The sequence below is a fragment of the Lottia gigantea genome (assembly GCF_000327385.1).
Source record: "Lottia gigantea unplaced genomic scaffold LOTGIsca_13, whole genome shotgun sequence".
Taxonomy (NCBI): Eukaryota; Metazoa; Mollusca; class Gastropoda; family Lottiidae; genus Lottia; species Lottia gigantea.
In genome coordinates, this window is record NW_008707425.1 from 4,286,266 (window position 1) to 4,304,707 (window position 18,442).

The window sequence follows — 18,442 nt, forward strand, 5'->3', positions numbered from 1 at the left end:
ATACACCATACAAGCTTTATTTATGTGGAAGGTATACCATGCAAGCTTTATTTATGTGGAAGGTATACCATACAAGCTTTATTTATGTGGAAGGTATACCATACAAGCTTTATTTATGTGGAAGGTATACCATGCAAACTTTATTTATGTGAGAGGCATACCATACAAGCTTTATTTATGTGGAAGGTATACCATACAAGCTTTATTTATGTGGAAGGTATACCATACAAGCTATATTTATGTGGAAGGTATACGATACAAGCTTTATTTATGTGGAAGGTATACGATACAAGCTTTATTTATGTGGAAGGTATACCATACAAGCTATATTTACGTGGAAGGTATACCATACAAGCTTTATTTATGTGGAAGGCATGCCATACAAGCTTTATTTATGTGAGAGGCATACCATACAAGCTTTATTTATGTGGAAGGTATACCATACAAGCTTTATTTATGTGGAAGGTTTACCATACAAGCTTTATTTATGTGGAAGGTTTACCATACAAGCTTTATTTATGTGGAAGGTATACCATACAAGCTTTATTTATGTGGAAGGTTTACCATACAAGCTTTATTTCTGTGGAAGGTATATCATACAAGCTTTATTTATGTGGAAGGTATAGCATACAAGCTTTATTTATGTGGAAGGTATACCATACAAACTTTATTTATGTGGAAGGTATACCATGAAAGCTTTATTCATGTGGAAGGTATACCATACAAGCTTTTTTTTATGTGGAAGGTATACCATGCAAGCTTTATTTATGTGGAAGGTACACCATACAAGCTTTATTTATGTGGAAGGTATACCATACAAGCTTTATTTATGTGGAAGGTATACCATACAAGCTTTATTTATGTGGAAGGTATATCATACAAGCTTTATTTATGTGAAAGGTATACCATACAAGCTTTATTTATGTGGAAGGTATACCATACAAGCTTTATTTATGTGGAAGGTATACCATGCAAGCTTTATTTATGTGGAAGGTATATCATACAAGCTTTATTTATGTGGAAGGTACACCATACAAGCTTTATTTATGTGGAAGGTATACCATGCAAGCTTTATTTATGTGGAAGGTATACCATACAAGCTTTATTAAGGTGGAATGTATACCATACAGCTCTATTTATGTGGAAGGTATACCATACAAGCTTTATTTATGTGGAATGTATACCATACAGCTCTATTTATGTGGAAGGTATACCATGCAAGTTTTATTTATGTGAGAGGCATACCATACAAGCTTTATTTATGTGGAAGGTATACCATACAAGCTTTATTTATGTGGAAGGTATACGATCCAAGCTTTATTAATGTGGAAGGTATACCATGCAGGGTTTATTTATGTGGAAGGTACACATACAAGCTTTATTTATGTGGAAGGTACACCATGCAAGTTGTATTTATGTGGAAGGTATACCATACGAGCTTTATTTGTGTGGAAGGTATACCATACAAGCTTTATTTCTGTGGAAGGTATACCATACAAGCTTTATTTCTGTGGAAGGTATACCATACAAGCTTTATTTATGAGGAAGATACACATACAAGCTTTATTTATGTGGAAGGTACATCGTGCAAGTTTTATTTATGTGGAAGGTATACCATACAAGCTTTATTTCTGTGGAAGGTATACCATACAAGTTTTATTAATGAGGACGGTATACCATACAAGCTTTATTTATGTGGAAGGTACACATACAAGCTTTATTTATGTGGAAGGTACACCATACAAGCTTTATTTCTGTGGAAGGTATATCATACAAGCTATATTTATGTGGAAGGTATACCATACAAGCTTTATTTATGTGGAAGGTACACATACAAGCTTTATCTATGTGGAAGGTACACCATACAAGCTTTATTTATGTGGAAGGTATACCATACAAGCTTTATTTATGTGGAAGGTACACATACAAGCTTTATCTATGTGGAAGGGTTATTTTTGAACTTGTTATGAGTTCTTGGAATGCTTCTTTTAAATATCACGAGGATAATAAACAAGGGTAATCATAACTACAATACAATATTAGTCTCTTAAAATGTTAATGTATTTTAAGAATTTATTTGTATAAATAAAATTCCAAATGTGTTCTCAGAAATGATCATCATCTGAATCAAAAAAAATTCTGACACTACTTTTTCGCCTCCAGTGCCATTTAGTCTAATTGACTATTAACTGGTCATTTCCTTGCCGTTGCTGATAATTAACTAGAAATAAATTCAACTAAAGATATTTTCATGGCCTCAATATTGAATTTATTGATTGGTGACATTTTTCTAACCTCCAACTTTCATGAGGAGATCAATTAAGTATTTTAAAGGATGATATGGTAGCCTTAAATAAACAAATATCGTATTTTGTCTGTCATGATAAGATTAGGGCTATAGGCAGGGTAAAGGCTTTCCTAATCAACTAAGTGATTATTACTCATCGATTTTTCTATTGTGGACAAACATGAATGAGGAGTTAATAATTGGTATCAGCGATATACTGAACATTAAGATCTTTCTAATGTCTCGTAGAGATGAGAGGGTTGTTATTCTTACCCGTGGGGTTGTCTATTTATCTAGCTATCATTGTTAATATGTTGAGTGAGTGTGTTTGTTTTGACTATTTTCCTCATGCGAGATCTCAATATAAAGACTGAACATTTTAACTTCTAACATTTGGTAAAAATACAACCCTGTTTCAGAAAAAGTAAAACATTACAAAGCCTCTCAAAGCTGCGCGAGTCTTGTTATACTGACCAGACTGTTTTGAGCGGACAACTTAATTTCTTCATATTTATGAGAAAGATTATAAATGTCTGGAAACGGACAATATCCTTATTATCCGTTGTTAAAATCGGCTTACTTCCCGACCACAATGAGCAAAAAATAAAAAAGTTTTTTTTCTCTCAATTCACAAATATCCAATATAAAATTTTCCATTGTATGCCATTTGTGTTAGAAACTTATCAATCGAAGATTTATCACTTGAAATAAAAAGTTTTCCCTCTCTCTCCCTTCCAGACATTTGCCGTTAAGTGAACCCACAACCCAGTGTACAGTGAGCACGATCCAAATGTGAACAGACGGACTGATTACAATATACGCTAAAACCATGTGTGTGGGCGTATAAAAAATAATTGGCAAAATGAGATTCCGTAACCACCATGGTCGGACAGTAGATTGATATATTACTATACGAACAAAATGGTAGATTTAATAGTAGAAAGTGAGATGGGTAGCAGTGATGATGATATGAGCTGGTATAGCGAATAACGATTATATACCTCTGTCATGGCAGATAGAAAGCAATAAAACAAGAAATGATCAATGAATCTGAAGTTGATGATCAGTTATTGATTACACATGATGATACTCTTGATTAAACTGTGTTGACCCAATTCTCACTGACGAACCTTCTCACCAACATTGGTAGCTAATCAGAATGAATTGAATTAAATTTCTTCATCCTGATTATCTGATGCTGATTGGATAAATTGAGAAACATTGAGGGACAATTTTTCTGACGGCTACACAACTGTTAAAATAAAAATTCTAGTATTTTATGTTTCATTGAAGTTAGAGCTTTATGACTATCCACAAAGTTCATTAAAACAGTATTCTAAGACATTAATGTTGGAAATTACCTTGGATGATTCTTAAATACCACATTTTGTATGTTAAGCACAAACAGTACGTTTTTATAAATGTCCCATCAGAACAGATATATGTCCTCTAACAGGATAAGGCAAGGAAATCATGGACATTTTGGATGTATATTATTTAACTCAAATCTTTAAAAGAAATGACATTTGTACTGCATAGAGTACGGGAAATCCCAGTGTTTTCTATATATGAAAATATACTATAAAGTGCATGGTTAAAATGAGTTATAATTGTGTGGGAACATGTCAATGCGTCTTATCTGTATCTAAGCTTCACAAATAAATGCCAATTATAGACATGAGGAAACGACATCCATCTATTTTTAAAGGAATACTATCTCTTGAAATGGACAAAAAAAATTTAAGTCTCAATCTTGGTAAACAAGTGTATATATTCATCAGTTGGACTTACCAGGTGTAATGACTAAGATTTAGTTTACTTATTATACCCGACATATTCCATTTATTATTGAAGCATTGTCAACATTACATGTCTGTAGAAGAAGATAATGGGGAATCCACTTGTCATCCATAACAAATTTTGCATACATCATTCTTTGCGTGCTGTGTTCACCAAATGTTGTAGACCATTAAATAATTCAACCAATCAAACCGACTGATTTGAATTTTCTTACCACAATAATTTGATTGTCAATGGAATTCCAACTAGCATCTGTCTTTTATCATTACAAAATCTTAAAAATTGCACAGCTATAGTCATTACACTAAATCAAAATTTGGATAGTCCATAATCATCACACCAAATTAAATGATGGATAGTCCATAATCATCACACAAAATTGAATGATGGATAGTCGATAATCATTATACAAAATTGAAAGTTGTATAGTCTATAATCATTACACCATATTAAACGTTGAAAGGTCTATAACCATTATACCAAATTAAAAGTTGGAAGGTCTATAATCATTACACCAAATTAAAAGTTGGAAGGTCTATAATCATTACACCAAATTAAAAGATGGAAGGTCTATAATCATTACACCAAATTAAAAGTTGGAAGGTCTATAATCATTACACCAAATTAAAAGATGGAAGGTATATAATCATTACACAACATTAAAATTATGATAGTTAATAATCATTTGACCAAATTAAAATATTGTTAATCAATAATGATTTCACAAAAATAAAAGTTGGAAGATCTATAATCATTATACCAAATTAAAAGTTGGAAGATCTATAATCATTATTCCAAATTAAAATTTTGATAGTCAATAATCATTTCACAAAATCAAAAGTTGGAAGGTCTTAATCATCACACCAAATTAAAGAGTGGAATGTCTATAATCATTACACCAAATTAAAATTTTGAGTGTGTAATCATTTCACCAAATTAAAAGGTGGAAGGTCTATAATCATTACATCAAATTAAAAATTGCGTGGACTCATCAACATACATGAGAAATTATGAGTAAAACCCGAAAAAAGCTGTACGTCACAATCACAGAAATATTAACGGACTGCCGATGTGAGCGTATAAATTTGCTGCATTAAAATAATGTATAGATTACACTGACAGTAGTGTAATTTGCTTCCTTCTTGTTGTGCCACTCAATAGGGAGCTTTATCAACACTTGTTGTATGCAGGAAACACAGCTTCTGGACATTCTGGAAACCTGTCTATCTGAAAATATTTATTACACTTTTTATATCTCTAGAATAACTATAGAAATATTCTATTATCAAGATAAGAGCGGGAATATTAGCACTATTAATTAATATCTGTTCCAACATCACGAGTTTTAAAGTGGTTTCCTTCATAATATAGTGAAAGGGGACATCCTTCATATTTTTAACTCTCCTGATGAAGATGGTATATCCAAAGTCTAGCACTTATTAACTAAACCTAACTTAAAGTGTCACTTTCATTTTTTGTCTACTGCTGATTCCAATTGACATTGTTTTGTAATATTGTTTCTACGCCATTAAAATATTAAGCCAAATGTTTTGTTAAATGAAAGCTGTCCATATTTTCCGATTTCTGTGATATTCATTATGTAATAATTGGTTTTTGTCAGTTCACTTCACCAATTTTGATTCGTTTTAAAAATTATGATAAATCATAACACAATCAAGTGAAAATTTATACGAGTTAAATATCATCTAGGATTATGATTGATGTTGTGACTCATAAAAAAGAAACGAAATCTATATTTAAAAAGGGACATAATTTCATACAATAGGTCAGCAACCTCATCGAACAGGAGCAGGAAGTCAAGAATAGGAATATTCTATGGTACGAAGACTAGCTCTTATTTATTTAACAGAAGGTCACCTCCTTTACTACTGCCAACACATGTTTTATACGAGAACGAAACCACCAAGCTCAGCCCTTCCCGATCACATTGGGACATGATTACAAAGTATTGCAATTTCTGAAGAATATTTTTCTCCCAAAACATTCGCTGGACATATGGCTTAAACCATTAGTCAAAGTGTACCGTGTAAGATCCCCTCATGATAGCGATGAAGAATTGTTAGTTGCAAATCCCAAAGGGGTTGCCAAATTGCTCTACCTTTGGTTCGCTTTCCAACAATTGCTTTTTGTTGTAAAAAAAAGGGGTTCTGCATGATATGCTTCGATTGGTTAAAAATAACGTCTTCAGAACTGTGGTAGAAAACTTGTTTGATTACAATGCAGACAAACAAATTCAGAAAACTGGACAGAAACCAAAATTTTATTTTTTTTTACAATATATTGCTGAAATTGAAGCTTTCTGGGAGCAACAATTCGAGAAGAAATAAGGGACTATGTAAGTCAGGAATTTTGGACCATTGATTTTTGCCATGCCATACTTTGTCCGAATTTAAACTGAAAGTGGGCGTATGTTACGTTGCCTATCAAGTTAGCTTATTAAATGTTATTCTACTGATTTATCATGGAAAGTTTTCAACATGTGCCATTTAAGATCTCAATTTTCCTCAATTATAAACATTCTGTACCAATTTCATGTCAACTTCGCTTGAAAATTACGATCCATTTGAATTATTGATTTCAGGAAATTGACTTTTAAGAGGACATTTTAATTCTAAAATCAAGATAAAGGTTATTTGAAACATACTTATTTGTAGTTCGATGAGACATAGTTGTCGATATTTGCTTTACCACCTGATAAAGTACATTACTAAAAAATACTCAAATCAAGGACACGATTTCAAGACCTCTGCTGGAATCTTTTTGACATGTATCTTATTGGAATCGTCGCCTTATATATAAAGTCATGTATAATAAAAAATGTTAACCAAAAATCTCGTTCAAAGCATGACAAAATCGGGAGAAATAATTGTGTATTGGTGGACTCTGCAAAGAAGAAGTACCATCAGGAGGTATGGTCTTCTATATATGTGAAAATCATGAGATACCACCAGATCAATCCATGTTTGACAATAATGCCACTTTGCAGAAGCCGATTTGTCGTACTTGACAAGGAGTTCTTCCTAACGACCATTAAATTTCACAACGTTCGTAGAGGCGTGACGTTTTACTTCTGTGCTACCAACCATCCAATTAATTCAGATCAATCTACCACGACTACCATCAACTACCTAGTTTGCAATATCATCTTCTGCCGAAAACTAACGTTATCTGTCACCAATCCCCGTCTTCATTAACTCACGTGGTGCAGAAAAGTAGGACGTAAAACTCATTTCAAACTTACGCTTTAACGTGGGCAGCTTTTCGACAACTTGGTATTTGAATCGTAATCTTACCCAGAAAGTTCTGTGCAGTACAATCAAAGTTCGTTTTAAGATATTGACTGCTAGTGGAAGAAACAACAGTGATTGTATTGCCAAAGACTAGTGTAATATTTCTTCAAATTAAGTCTTTAAAGTGTTCTATTTTAGTCTTTGATTAAAGTCCGTCTCATTTTGCCTGAACAATCAATGACAAATCCGACAAAAACTCAGTCACTCACAAAATTCCTATTAGCTTGTCGCTTGTAGTTGTCGAAATAAAATCTATCAATTGGAAAACTGATCATTCTATAAACAATTTTAACTGAAGGTTTACGTAAAAAAAATTGTCAGGATCTTATAACATTGATCACATTATTGACAATTTATTTTCCGATGATAAATGGAATGGAGAAATTCTTTAAGAAAATTGGTAAAAAAAAAGTGGCAGAAGTGTTCGAATGTCATTTATGATTGATTGCCTCATTTGTTACAACACAAATAAAGTTAAGACAGGCACCATTCCTCGTTGTGTCAAGTAATTACCAGTGTATATCATAGCCAAAAGCTTTAAAGCAGTTTTGAAACATTGTCTTTCTAATATCCCTTTCAGGCTCCTTGATCGATTACATTACCCCCTCTTCCCATATAAAACTATTTCACGTACATTTCCTTGTAATGATTTAATTCGGAGAATTAAGCCGAGTAGTACGCTTTATGGTCCACAATTTGTATGGCAGACTAAAATTAAAATGCGTCTCCTTACCCACCAAAACTGTCAAAATTAACCCAGACTGAAAACCCTGGTCTAAAGCTATGGACTAGATAAATCAGGTTGCACTATTACTACACTTATATATCATAATATTGGATTCCACGAGTCGTAATAATGAGTACCTCAAGTCTTCTAGTCCACGACTAATTTAATTGTGCCTAACAAGCTAGGCACATTTTTAACCCAGTCCCTCTGTTCGAGACAATGAAAACATCGTTGCAGTGTTGGTTATGACTAAACAAAATACATTATTTAAGATCAAACAAAGTCCAAAATGATACATATGACACATCTACAATGTAATTTATAGTAACCAATAAACAACACTAGCTATGTGGACTCTCCGGAATGTGTACCGGGTTGACACCGAGTGGTCGAGTGGTACAATGTATCCTGAAAAGTTCAGCAAATCCACTACAGTACTTGAAAGAAGTTTATGAAAAATAGAACGAAGTCATTCAAAAAAATAATTTGAAAAAACAAATCGAAAATTGAGAATATATTGTTTAAAGGTCCTCCTTTTGCTTTCCGTTTAGAATAATTATATTTATATTATAATTATCATTGTTTGTGATGTGCTTTTTAATATTTCTAAATTAGATACCACATATTGATTTTTTCATTTACTTACAACATTTCAAGGGAGAAAACTCACTTTTTATTTAGTCATACACAATTTGAGACTAATTTCACATTTTGATTTGTAGTTTACTACTACGATAAAGTTCAACCTTTGGAGGAAGTTTATCTTCTACATCTTCTTTGTCATTGACCCTTTTAACCGAGGATTTCAATTCTACCATATCTATTGCTGTGTTATCATATATATACGTGCTACGTTTTAAGGGTTCCGGAGGTGCCCAATATACTCCAGGGTTTTCTTCCCGGAATTTCACAAGTTTGTCTTGACCTCTCTCCTGTTGAAAAGAACAAAAGCCACACAGAAAGAGAGCAACGCAGAACATGATGGCTGCAGCGATGGCCCCATTGACTATGTGAGGTTTGTATTTGGCCATCAGATCTCCAAAATAAGGCCCATCCTTATTAATGCCATGTCTGAAATTTAAGATGGTGCCATTTTGTAGGTCGACCATGCAGTGATAAATTCCAAAGACATCGACATCAACATCTGTTATTTTCAGACTTCTTCCATATTGTTGGAATTGGTATCTCTGGTATTTCACCATTTCCTGTGTGATTTGAATCAGATGGGCATCAGGAAGTATCCACGATATTTGAATAGCTGTGCTGTTTGGAATGGTACCATCGGAATCGCAGGGTAATGTTATATTGGCATGATGTATGATAAGCCTGTTCCAGGTATCATCTGACATCACAGAGGATAGAGACAATAAAGGCACTATGCCTAGTAGCAGGCACATTATTCCCATTATATTCTGAAATGCAAAAACAACAGAAGTTTAAAAATATAATCTGAAGCGATTCAAAGAATTTGAATTGTTAGTGCTTTCGGGAAACTTATAGCTTCCATTTGCTCCGATTCTTGAACTGTGGTTCATGTATTTCCTGAAAAACTTAACAAGATAATTTTTCCATTGGCATATTAGTTATATCGAAAATTGGCAGATTGTTACTCCTTAATGCTGGCACTTCACCACTTAATAGTAGATGCTATAAGTGTCCCATATACACAAAAGTAGTCTATAAAACCCCCTTTGAATTCTCAAAATATCCGAATAATGACTACCTAACAACAACATAATCTGCTATATCAGTTTTAGCTTGAAACGGACATTTATCTGTCGTCCACCACAATGTTGTGTTGAGTAAAGTACAGGATTGGATATGCTCATATTTTTGGATATCTATATTCATCTGCTTATATTTTGCAATTGATTATTCAGACAAATCATTGCCATTGACCACAATCCCATACAGGACCAATAAATCCCTGTTCAGATTATTCGGGGGCCGCGGTGACAAAATGAGTTTGACGTTTGCTCCTTTACAAAAATTTTCAGGGACAATCCAGCATATGTCATCAGTTATGTATGTCTGAGAGAGACTGTCTTGACTAAATTTCCCTCATTTCACACTCCACAGAGCGCTGTCCGTCTTATAGTCTAATTTCATTTTGTTTAAGCTAATCTAGAAGAAAAAATAAGAATTCTCTTACCTTGGAGAGTTAGGTTGTGTCTGAAGGTTATATATTATTTAATAGGGTTTCCAATGACTAGATTCATTATCAACTTTAAATATTCAGGCTCACAAAATAATACCTGTTATAACCTTTATCTTCAACATCTCAAATTACTAAATCAGCATTACACTCTAAATAAAGGTATCGGGTACTCTAAATTCAATGACTGACTGACTGTAATAATGAATGACTGACGAATGGATTTGAGTCTTTTAAGTTTTAACCACAGAATAAAGCGATGGGTTCCTTGAAATGTTCAGTATTTACTGAATAATAAGATTGAGTGCACTGCTATTTTCAGTATGAGGCAAAGGACTTTATGAGCGAAAGTTTATCGGGTCCTTTTCACTGTTTTGCAATGAATATTTTTCCGTATTTACAGACTGGCTGATAGGATTAGGTCAGTAATTATTGGCCGATAATAAAATCGGATCTTTCGACAGGTTGCTTTAAATGTTCAGTATTTGCTAACTGAAACTGTAAATCTGTAAATTTTCAATATTTACCGTCTGATTTAAGCTGTTTAGTCTAGTAAATTTTAATATTTACTAACTAATTTAGGGTCTAGATTGTTAATTTTCAGTATTTACTAACTAATCTAGACTGTTAATTTTCAGTATTTACTAGCCAATACGGTCTAGACTGTTAATTTTCAGTATTTAAGCGAATAAGTTCTCTAAAGCGGTTAAGTCATGTAAATGTTTAGTCTTTATCGACTAACTGAAAATGAAATGAATTAGTCCTGTAAAATTTCACCAAAGCGGTTTAGTCCTGTATTAATCGAATGACTGAAGCCGTTCTGGTCTTCTAAATTTTGAGTTTTTACGGACCGACCTACTGTAGCTGTTTATTCCTGTGAGTGCTTAGTAGCTACTGACTGAACTGGTTTAGTCTTTTCATCTTTCCGTATTTTCTGACTTGCTGAAAGGATGAAAACCATCGTCGTCCTGATGTTTTCCCTTCACAGCATCCGGAAAAGTAATCTGGTGGCGTTTTAGTGTGAGTATTTTGTATTTTCGGGTATCTACTAAATCGTTAATTGTTCAACTCATTCTGATCACAGATACGCTAACGAAGTCCACACAATATCATCCTAAAATATAGGCTTGGTGCCAGGTCTGTATCTTTCTATTACCACTTTCACAGTCGTTGATTAATTCATTACCCCCCAATATAAATCCCACTTTAAGGTGATTTCTTTTTCATGTTTGAAAAATAGTCTTTTTGAAAAGAATAACTTAAGTTGTATTTGTCCAAAAAATTTATTCTAGATAACAAAGCGCGTCATTACCCCTCCCAATTTTTTTTTACAAAATTAACCCCAGATTGAAAGTCCCAATACTATGGAGAAAAAAAAACATTCCCAATCGGCAACCCTTTCACTGTCCATATCGCTGATTATGCTTTTTGAAATTTTATATTCAAGGTTAGAGTGAAGTGTAAGGTAAGCTTACCCTGCCTGGCACCATATCCACCATTATTTTTTTTTGTAAACAATATTTTATTCATAGAAATGAAAGGGATTGGCTAACAGGCTTTCGCCTATATTACCCCTCTCCCGAAAACATAAAGTACATGATATAATTAAATTAGAAAATGATAATAAAATGAATAACATGATTTTGAGCTAAACTCAACACATTTACTTGATATCTTCACCTCAGTGCTGGTGACATTGGTTGAAAATCTAGGTAATGCAGTTTTTTTCGTTTGCTGAATGAATTTACGAACTTGTTCGAATATGACTTTTGATAATTGTCGACATTTTGTTCCGAATAAAAGTGTATTAATAATTAAATCAGAAGGGTGTAACAAGGTAGAGAGTATCTCTTCGTACATCTGAATGTATCGGGCAGTAGAGCAAGTAATGTTCTGGATCTTCGAATTGGTGACCACAAGAGGCAAGAGGGATTGTCTGAAATGTGTCGTAGAAATTTGTGTCCATTTAAGTCGCTACACCGCCATTGTCTTCTCAATATAAATTCGTTTTGAGATTAATTTTATTGAAGATTTTATTTGATCAATCCTCTACCGTCCCCGTGTTCAGCTGTCTGTCATAAAATGGTTTTCAAAAATATTTTTTTTTGCTTTGGCTATGCCCACTATTAAAAAAAAAACGCAGAGCATGTAGACTATCTGTATTGCAGAATAAAACTATGAGCCAAGGGAACCCATCACCTCCCCAACAGCGTTAGTTTGAGGATTAAATGATTTTGTGCGGGGGGGGGGGGGGGGGTAACTCTGGCAAAAGTGTTCGACTAAAGCATCATCACCTACACGGCTTATGAATAAATAAGCCGTCTTGACGATGCTGGAATTGCCGTGGATGTAAGTCACCCTCGTCAGAGTAATCTTGAACATACCAAGCTGATACATTAGAGAAATAATATAACGAAGTCTTCTACAATTATAGTTTATTTTGTTACAAATAAAAATAGTTTCTTATAACAGGTTAAGAGAATTGATATGATATCAGTGGAGCTACGCCTCAGAAAGAGGTTTGGCAAAAACTCCAAAAAAGACCAATTGAATTATTATACAACGGAATAGAACTATTGTGTTTTGAGAAATATTCTATGAACTCAAAATCGTTTTTCGAAAACAGAAAACAAAAGCAAATAGATTTTTCAGTTGTAAAAATTTTCCATAATATTGACGTCGAGTAACATTCCTCCAAAATCAATAGTTTAATTCCGTTGTATGAACTTCGTATTCGTGGAGTAAATTACTTCCGACTGGTGTGGTTGCTCGGATGGATAATTTGGAATAATAGTGTACCAAGGAAGAACCAAAATAGTATTAAATTCTATCCACAGAAGAAGAATCTGACGTATGACGCAATTGAAAGAGACAAATCATGAATTAATCTTTTGGGAATGATAATGAGGTTCCAGAAACGCGCACCCACAAGCATTCGTTCATTCATGGAAAAAAATTATCAAACACGTTTGATTTTTAACTTTTCGACACGAATGACCAAAATCGTACATAAATTTACCCGCACACGGAAGCTATCGCCTTAAGGAGAAGTGCACAATTGAATTCTGCCTAAGCTGTTGGCTCGTGTGTGCGCCGGTCTTAAAGTAAATTGGTAAAGTCATTGATATCACTGCGTACAATGAATAGAAAAAAATGGAAAGGTTTAAAGGTGCGTGTTTCCATCATTATCTGAAACATCTTCAACATAAGTTCCATTTGATATTTCGGACTTTTTAATTTCGTCTTGCATTTTTATTGCAGCATTCTCATATTCCTGGACCTCATATTTATTCTTATCCACCTCGGTTTTGGGTACATATACGCCTAACATCTCACTGTCTCTACCAATCAGAACTGGATTTCGTTCAAATAAATAACAGATTCCAATCATTAGTACGAAGACTATTGCTGCTGCAATAGAACCAATGATGATACCATCGCGATATTTTCCCGTCAAATCACCCCAATATGGTCCATCCACGTTGATGCCTTTTTTGACGACCGAGTATTCTCCTATTTTTTGATCGTATATCAGGCAGAAATAGTTGCCAAAGTCTTGATCATCTACGTGTTTGAGTCGGAGGAGCGTTCCATCCATGTGAAGCTCCACTCGTTCATGCTGAGAACTCATTCCTGCTACCATGTCACCATTGGGTAGAATCCAGCGCATTGTTTTTGTAGCTGATGACATCATGCCCATTTTCCCATATGTACAGGTGATATTAAATGGTGTATCATATTCTACCTTGTATTTCCATTCTGTGTCATCTTGAGCTTGAATTCCAGCTATGAACAATATTACTACTACCAACTCCGAAATCATCTGAAAAATAAGTTTACAGGTGTTGAGCATGTAAAAGATACTTTTAAAAGCAATCAATTGACCTATTTTGACGACGTCAAGTTTATTTTCATCAAGGGTACCAGGATATTAGGAAACCCAACTAGAACAAGTTTGGCTGCCATCAACCACAAATAATGTGGCCATAACTATGACCATGGACCTTATCCTGATTTATGATTTGGAGGATGGCATTTGCCGAATTTAGTTACTGAACTGACAATAATTCTGGGCATATTTCATACATTTAAATAAATATGACTTCTTGATGCCCTCGACCAATTGTTAAATCTTTGCGAAAACAATGTCATACGACTGTATACATTGTTCATTAGCTGCAACCGATGTATTGCCAATATGTTTGTTTAGTTTTCGGGTTAGTTAGTTAGTTAGTATTTGGGACCACATACAGATATAAACAATCATCAAATTCGCGAACGCTACATTTCCAAGCCCTGTAAGGAAAGTTGAACCGATCTTGGGGCATAAAAGTATATGTACCAAAATGCACAATATTAAATATGCGGACTTCACTACGAAAAATTGACATTCCAATCGCAAAGTGACATTTAGTGTTCATAAAATTCATTTTTTGAGGTTAAATCCAATATAAACATTATATTAAGTACAAGATTTTCCATATTGTGGATATACATCAGCCCTGTACCATTGAAGGTCGGAAAGTCACCAATAGCAAATGTCCTATATTTCTTACACTCTGCAATCCGAAGAGTAAAATCGCTACTAAGCTGACAAAGGTAATCACAGGGAACACGATGGAAATATAAAATTCGTACATACCTTGTTAGATATTATTGAGAATTGTAGTTGATCAAGTCTTTAAAATAAATCCCAATACACTACATCCGTTACTTCGCCAGGGTAAGAGCAATGTTGGCTTAACATATATTTTGGACATCTCAGCTTAAGTAAACAGTCACATCATTGTAAGCAATCGAGTTTAAACCCTTAACATACCCATGAGGCTCCCTACCATGATGATAAATTAGCATAGACGAGTTTTGTTGACAGAGAGGGCACTTCTCGAGCCTCGTGGATGTATTATATGACTGACGATACACTTGTCTATGTTGACGAATAATTTAATAATATTACATATTGGCTTAGGGAAAGTTAAATAAAACTTCTTGACAATGTTTAATTTCTCTGAGATGTGAGCCCTAATTTTTGTCAATGTTGGAGAAACTTGCTATTGAGTTGAATGGCCCTTCGGACCCTTTTGAAAAGAAAGTCTTACAATCTGGGCGATTTCTGAACAAATATTTTATCAGTTGTAACTTATTTATCGTTAGGTTTATATGGGTTAAGAGGTATTCAAGCAAGGTCACATGTGGCATGTAAGGGCTGCATAATAACACCAGGGGTCAACCAAATCACATACTTCAGAAAAAAATTGATAGCCTTGCAAAAACATTCACTGTGACTACAAATTACGGTTCATGACACTTGGCTAGCTTCTAGTAACAAATAATCTTGAGTGCTTTCGCAGATGAGTCGAGGAAGCTTTTTCCAGTGGGATTAAGATGGCATCTTCGGAATTTTTATTCTGGTTACCTCCTGTCAATGATAGAGATTGGCGACAGAAAAAATCCCATGTGCTAAAGGATATGCACATAAAAGATCGATGGACAGTTAGAAATCGAATAAGAGAAGACTTAAGCTGCTATAAAAATTACACCGCGTTACATCGCGTTGGCTTAATCAGGAACAGCAGACCGTAAAAACATCATTTGGAATCAAACCTCAGATGAGTTAGACGAGATTGGTCTCGGACACTGCGCGTTTATCTCAACTTTGTAGGTGTAATATTCTTGAACAGAATATATTACTGTACGCATTTTCTCATCACTAAAAGATTTTTTATAATTATAGTTGATCAAAAGGCCCAAAGATGTTTGGAGATGTCTCCTTTTGATATAGTAAAAAAACTGAACAAATTCACAAAGCAGTGAAGTCCTATATTTTAATATTCGTGAATTTAATGTATTAAATTGAATTAGAAATATTCATTTTGAAATGTAACGCTTGTATGCGTATAATAAATCTGAGCCTGTGTGATATTAAGCAAACATTTGATTTCCAACAGAGACTCGCGTCTCAATTTCAATGTAGGAGTCGAATTATTGTACCCATGACATGATTAGAGTGCAGTTAAGTGGAGCATTTATTTCATTGCAACAGGGAAACGCGGTATTTATAATAGCTCAACTCTTACTCTCAATGGTTGTTTTGATATAAAATGCCAATACCAACAGCTTAGTCTGGGATATTGGCTTACGTTGGAAGCGGACTTAAACTACCTACGCCATCTACAAACTCGTTGGCAATAAGGTTTCTTTTTTTAAATAGGCCGTCTTCATTAGCCCACATGGTGCAGAAAAGTATGACGTATAACTCATTTGAAATAAGGATTTGAGGCACATGAGACGGAAAGTCATCGGCGAATGAAAAAGCCCTTTCCGCGACAATTGACCCACAATAAACATCAATTTGTGTCAATGTGCTTTCCTTTTCCCATGTACTCTATTGTATTTATGAAAGCGGATTACTTCCCTTCGTACGCATTAACATTCTTGGTGAAGAAACATCATAATATAATTAAAATCTGCGTTTCCTCTGACACTGATAATTTTATAGCTTGGGAGCTCTTTCTCCCATAATTGTCAAACGCAAAATTACCATTGGTATAACAATGGCGTGGAACACTTTACATGCTGGCTTTTAACTCTGGTTAACATCATCCTTATGAAGAATTGCAAAAGAAAGTGATTTTTTTTATGAAACATAAGCCGAGAGAGCCGAGCAGGGCCCATCGAATTTTAAGGACATTGAAGATTAAATAGCTATCCCAAGCCTTAAAAAGTATATTGTGGAAATGAAAGTATCAACAAGGGCGATAACTTGCGATCAAATTTGCTCAAAATAGATAAGGAATGGACCGATCGACAACGCAAGCTATCTATTTTAATTGAGTGGAAAATCATAAGAGCGCTTTGAATATCCCTTCGAGATCCGAAATCCACATCCCATTATTTATGGGTTTGGGTGTATGATGTCCGGTGTGAAATTCAATATGTAACAAATAGACAACTTGTTATTTATTATCTGAGATCGAAGACACCCTGGTTGTAAGAACTGACTGAAATCCTGATTTAACCACAGTCCTTCTATTGTCAGTTTTGCTGCCCAAAAAAATCTGATCTCAAAGGCTAATTTCGGGTAATTTGCACAAGACATAATCTACCTAAAACTATTTGCTGGGAAGCGGTTATATCTCATGTTGTTTTCGTTTAATTAACCGATCAGATTCCAATTGTTCGGGCATTATAACCGAGTTCCTCTTTCATTTGCCCTGTCATTTATGAACACAATTTTATTTTGAACTATTTCTTCCGAGGTTATGGTTTCAGTAGGGTATATGAATTTACTAATGTTATTCGTGATATTGCAGATTTAATATAAGGTCTATAGTCCATTCGATATTCAATGAAAACAGTCTTGCTTTATGTTTGCTTTGTGAAATAAGAAATGTCGACTAGGTATTAGCTCACCTGTAAGAAAATGGAACACTCTATATGTAAATGTGTATAGTGATATAGGTTTGTCGAGATATACATTGGTTGGTAGTAATTCATCTTGATAAGACTTGTATGTACATTCATTGTTTTAATATACGACCTATCTTTAAACGTTATAAGACTACTTTCATTACAAGATATTTACACCTGATAAGTCGGTTAGTATATTTTCTTTTTAATTGATAAATCGGAATGTCAATGGGCGAAACGAATAATATTGTTTCAATACTATAAGCATACCTCTGAACAATCGGCATATTACTAAGCGTTTATGTACTTCGGACGCCCCATGTAGCAAAGGTACACAGCTTCTTTCGAATGTTAATTATTTTGAAAATTATGAATGAAAATTCTACGTAGATATCATTTTAATAATATGTCGATGTGGCCCTAGACTCTTTTCCTAGTGAGATTAGATATTGAGAATTATCTGTGTGTTATGTTGTACTAAATATACTCAAATCAAATACATACTACTGGTGATATCTCGCAAAATAACAAACAAGTGGGGTCAGAAATTTAAGAAATGTCCAGCGACGGTATGGTTATGAACTCAAACTTCGTACATAAGTTACTTCACATCAATTCCTCGCCCTGTACAAGAGATATCTTGTTAAGATGTCATGTCTGGTCAAGTTACTTTTATGAATTGCTTGTCAGTCTTGGCTTATTATTTGACCCGATGTAGTGGTGTCCGATTATGAGTAGGGGTCCGCCTGTTA

The 18,442-nt window shown here is 34.2% G+C and overlaps 3 protein-coding genes across 3 annotated transcripts in view; 1 reads left to right on the forward strand and 2 right to left on the reverse strand.

The window, feature by feature from the left end:
* LOTGIDRAFT_157351 (hypothetical protein) overlaps nt 1–1,959 on the forward strand; it is a gene marked incomplete at both ends in the record, with an annotated part of 42,496 nt that extends 40,537 nt beyond the window's left edge. The window contains 3 exons of the mRNA XM_009049103.1: nt 63–651; nt 901–1,086; nt 1,240–1,959. Of these exons, the coding sequence (XP_009047351.1) occupies nt 63–651; nt 901–1,086; nt 1,240–1,959 (1,495 nt within the window). The remainder of the gene's footprint in view (nt 1–62; nt 652–900; nt 1,087–1,239) is intronic.
* Nucleotides 1,960–8,362: 6,403 nt separating this feature from the next.
* On the reverse strand, nt 8,363–11,779 carry LOTGIDRAFT_230580 (hypothetical protein; the record flags this gene model as incomplete). Its single annotated transcript, XM_009049104.1, has 2 exons — nt 8,363–9,537; nt 11,756–11,779. 2 exons carry the CDS (start codon nt 11,777–11,779, stop codon nt 8,830–8,832), a joined length of 732 nt encoding a protein of 243 aa, XP_009047352.1. The 3' UTR covers nt 8,363–8,829.
* A 1,303-nt stretch (nt 11,780–13,082) lies between these two features.
* LOTGIDRAFT_230581 (hypothetical protein) lies at nt 13,083–15,037 on the reverse strand. The gene is made up of 3 exons (XM_009049105.1): nt 14,923–15,037; nt 13,176–14,103; nt 13,083–13,133 (listed from the first exon to the last, which is right to left on the reverse strand). Exon 2 carries the CDS (start codon nt 14,101–14,103, stop codon nt 13,444–13,446), a length of 660 nt encoding a protein of 219 aa, XP_009047353.1. The 5' UTR covers nt 14,923–15,037; the 3' UTR covers nt 13,083–13,133; nt 13,176–13,443.
* Between the last annotated feature and the right edge of the window lie 3,405 nt (nt 15,038–18,442).

Excerpts from the sequence above, each read along its gene's own strand:
- LOTGIDRAFT_230581 (XM_009049105.1), bottom strand. The coding sequence starts at position 14,103 with ATGATTTCGGAGTTGGTAGTAGTAATATTGTTCATAGCTGGAATTCAA.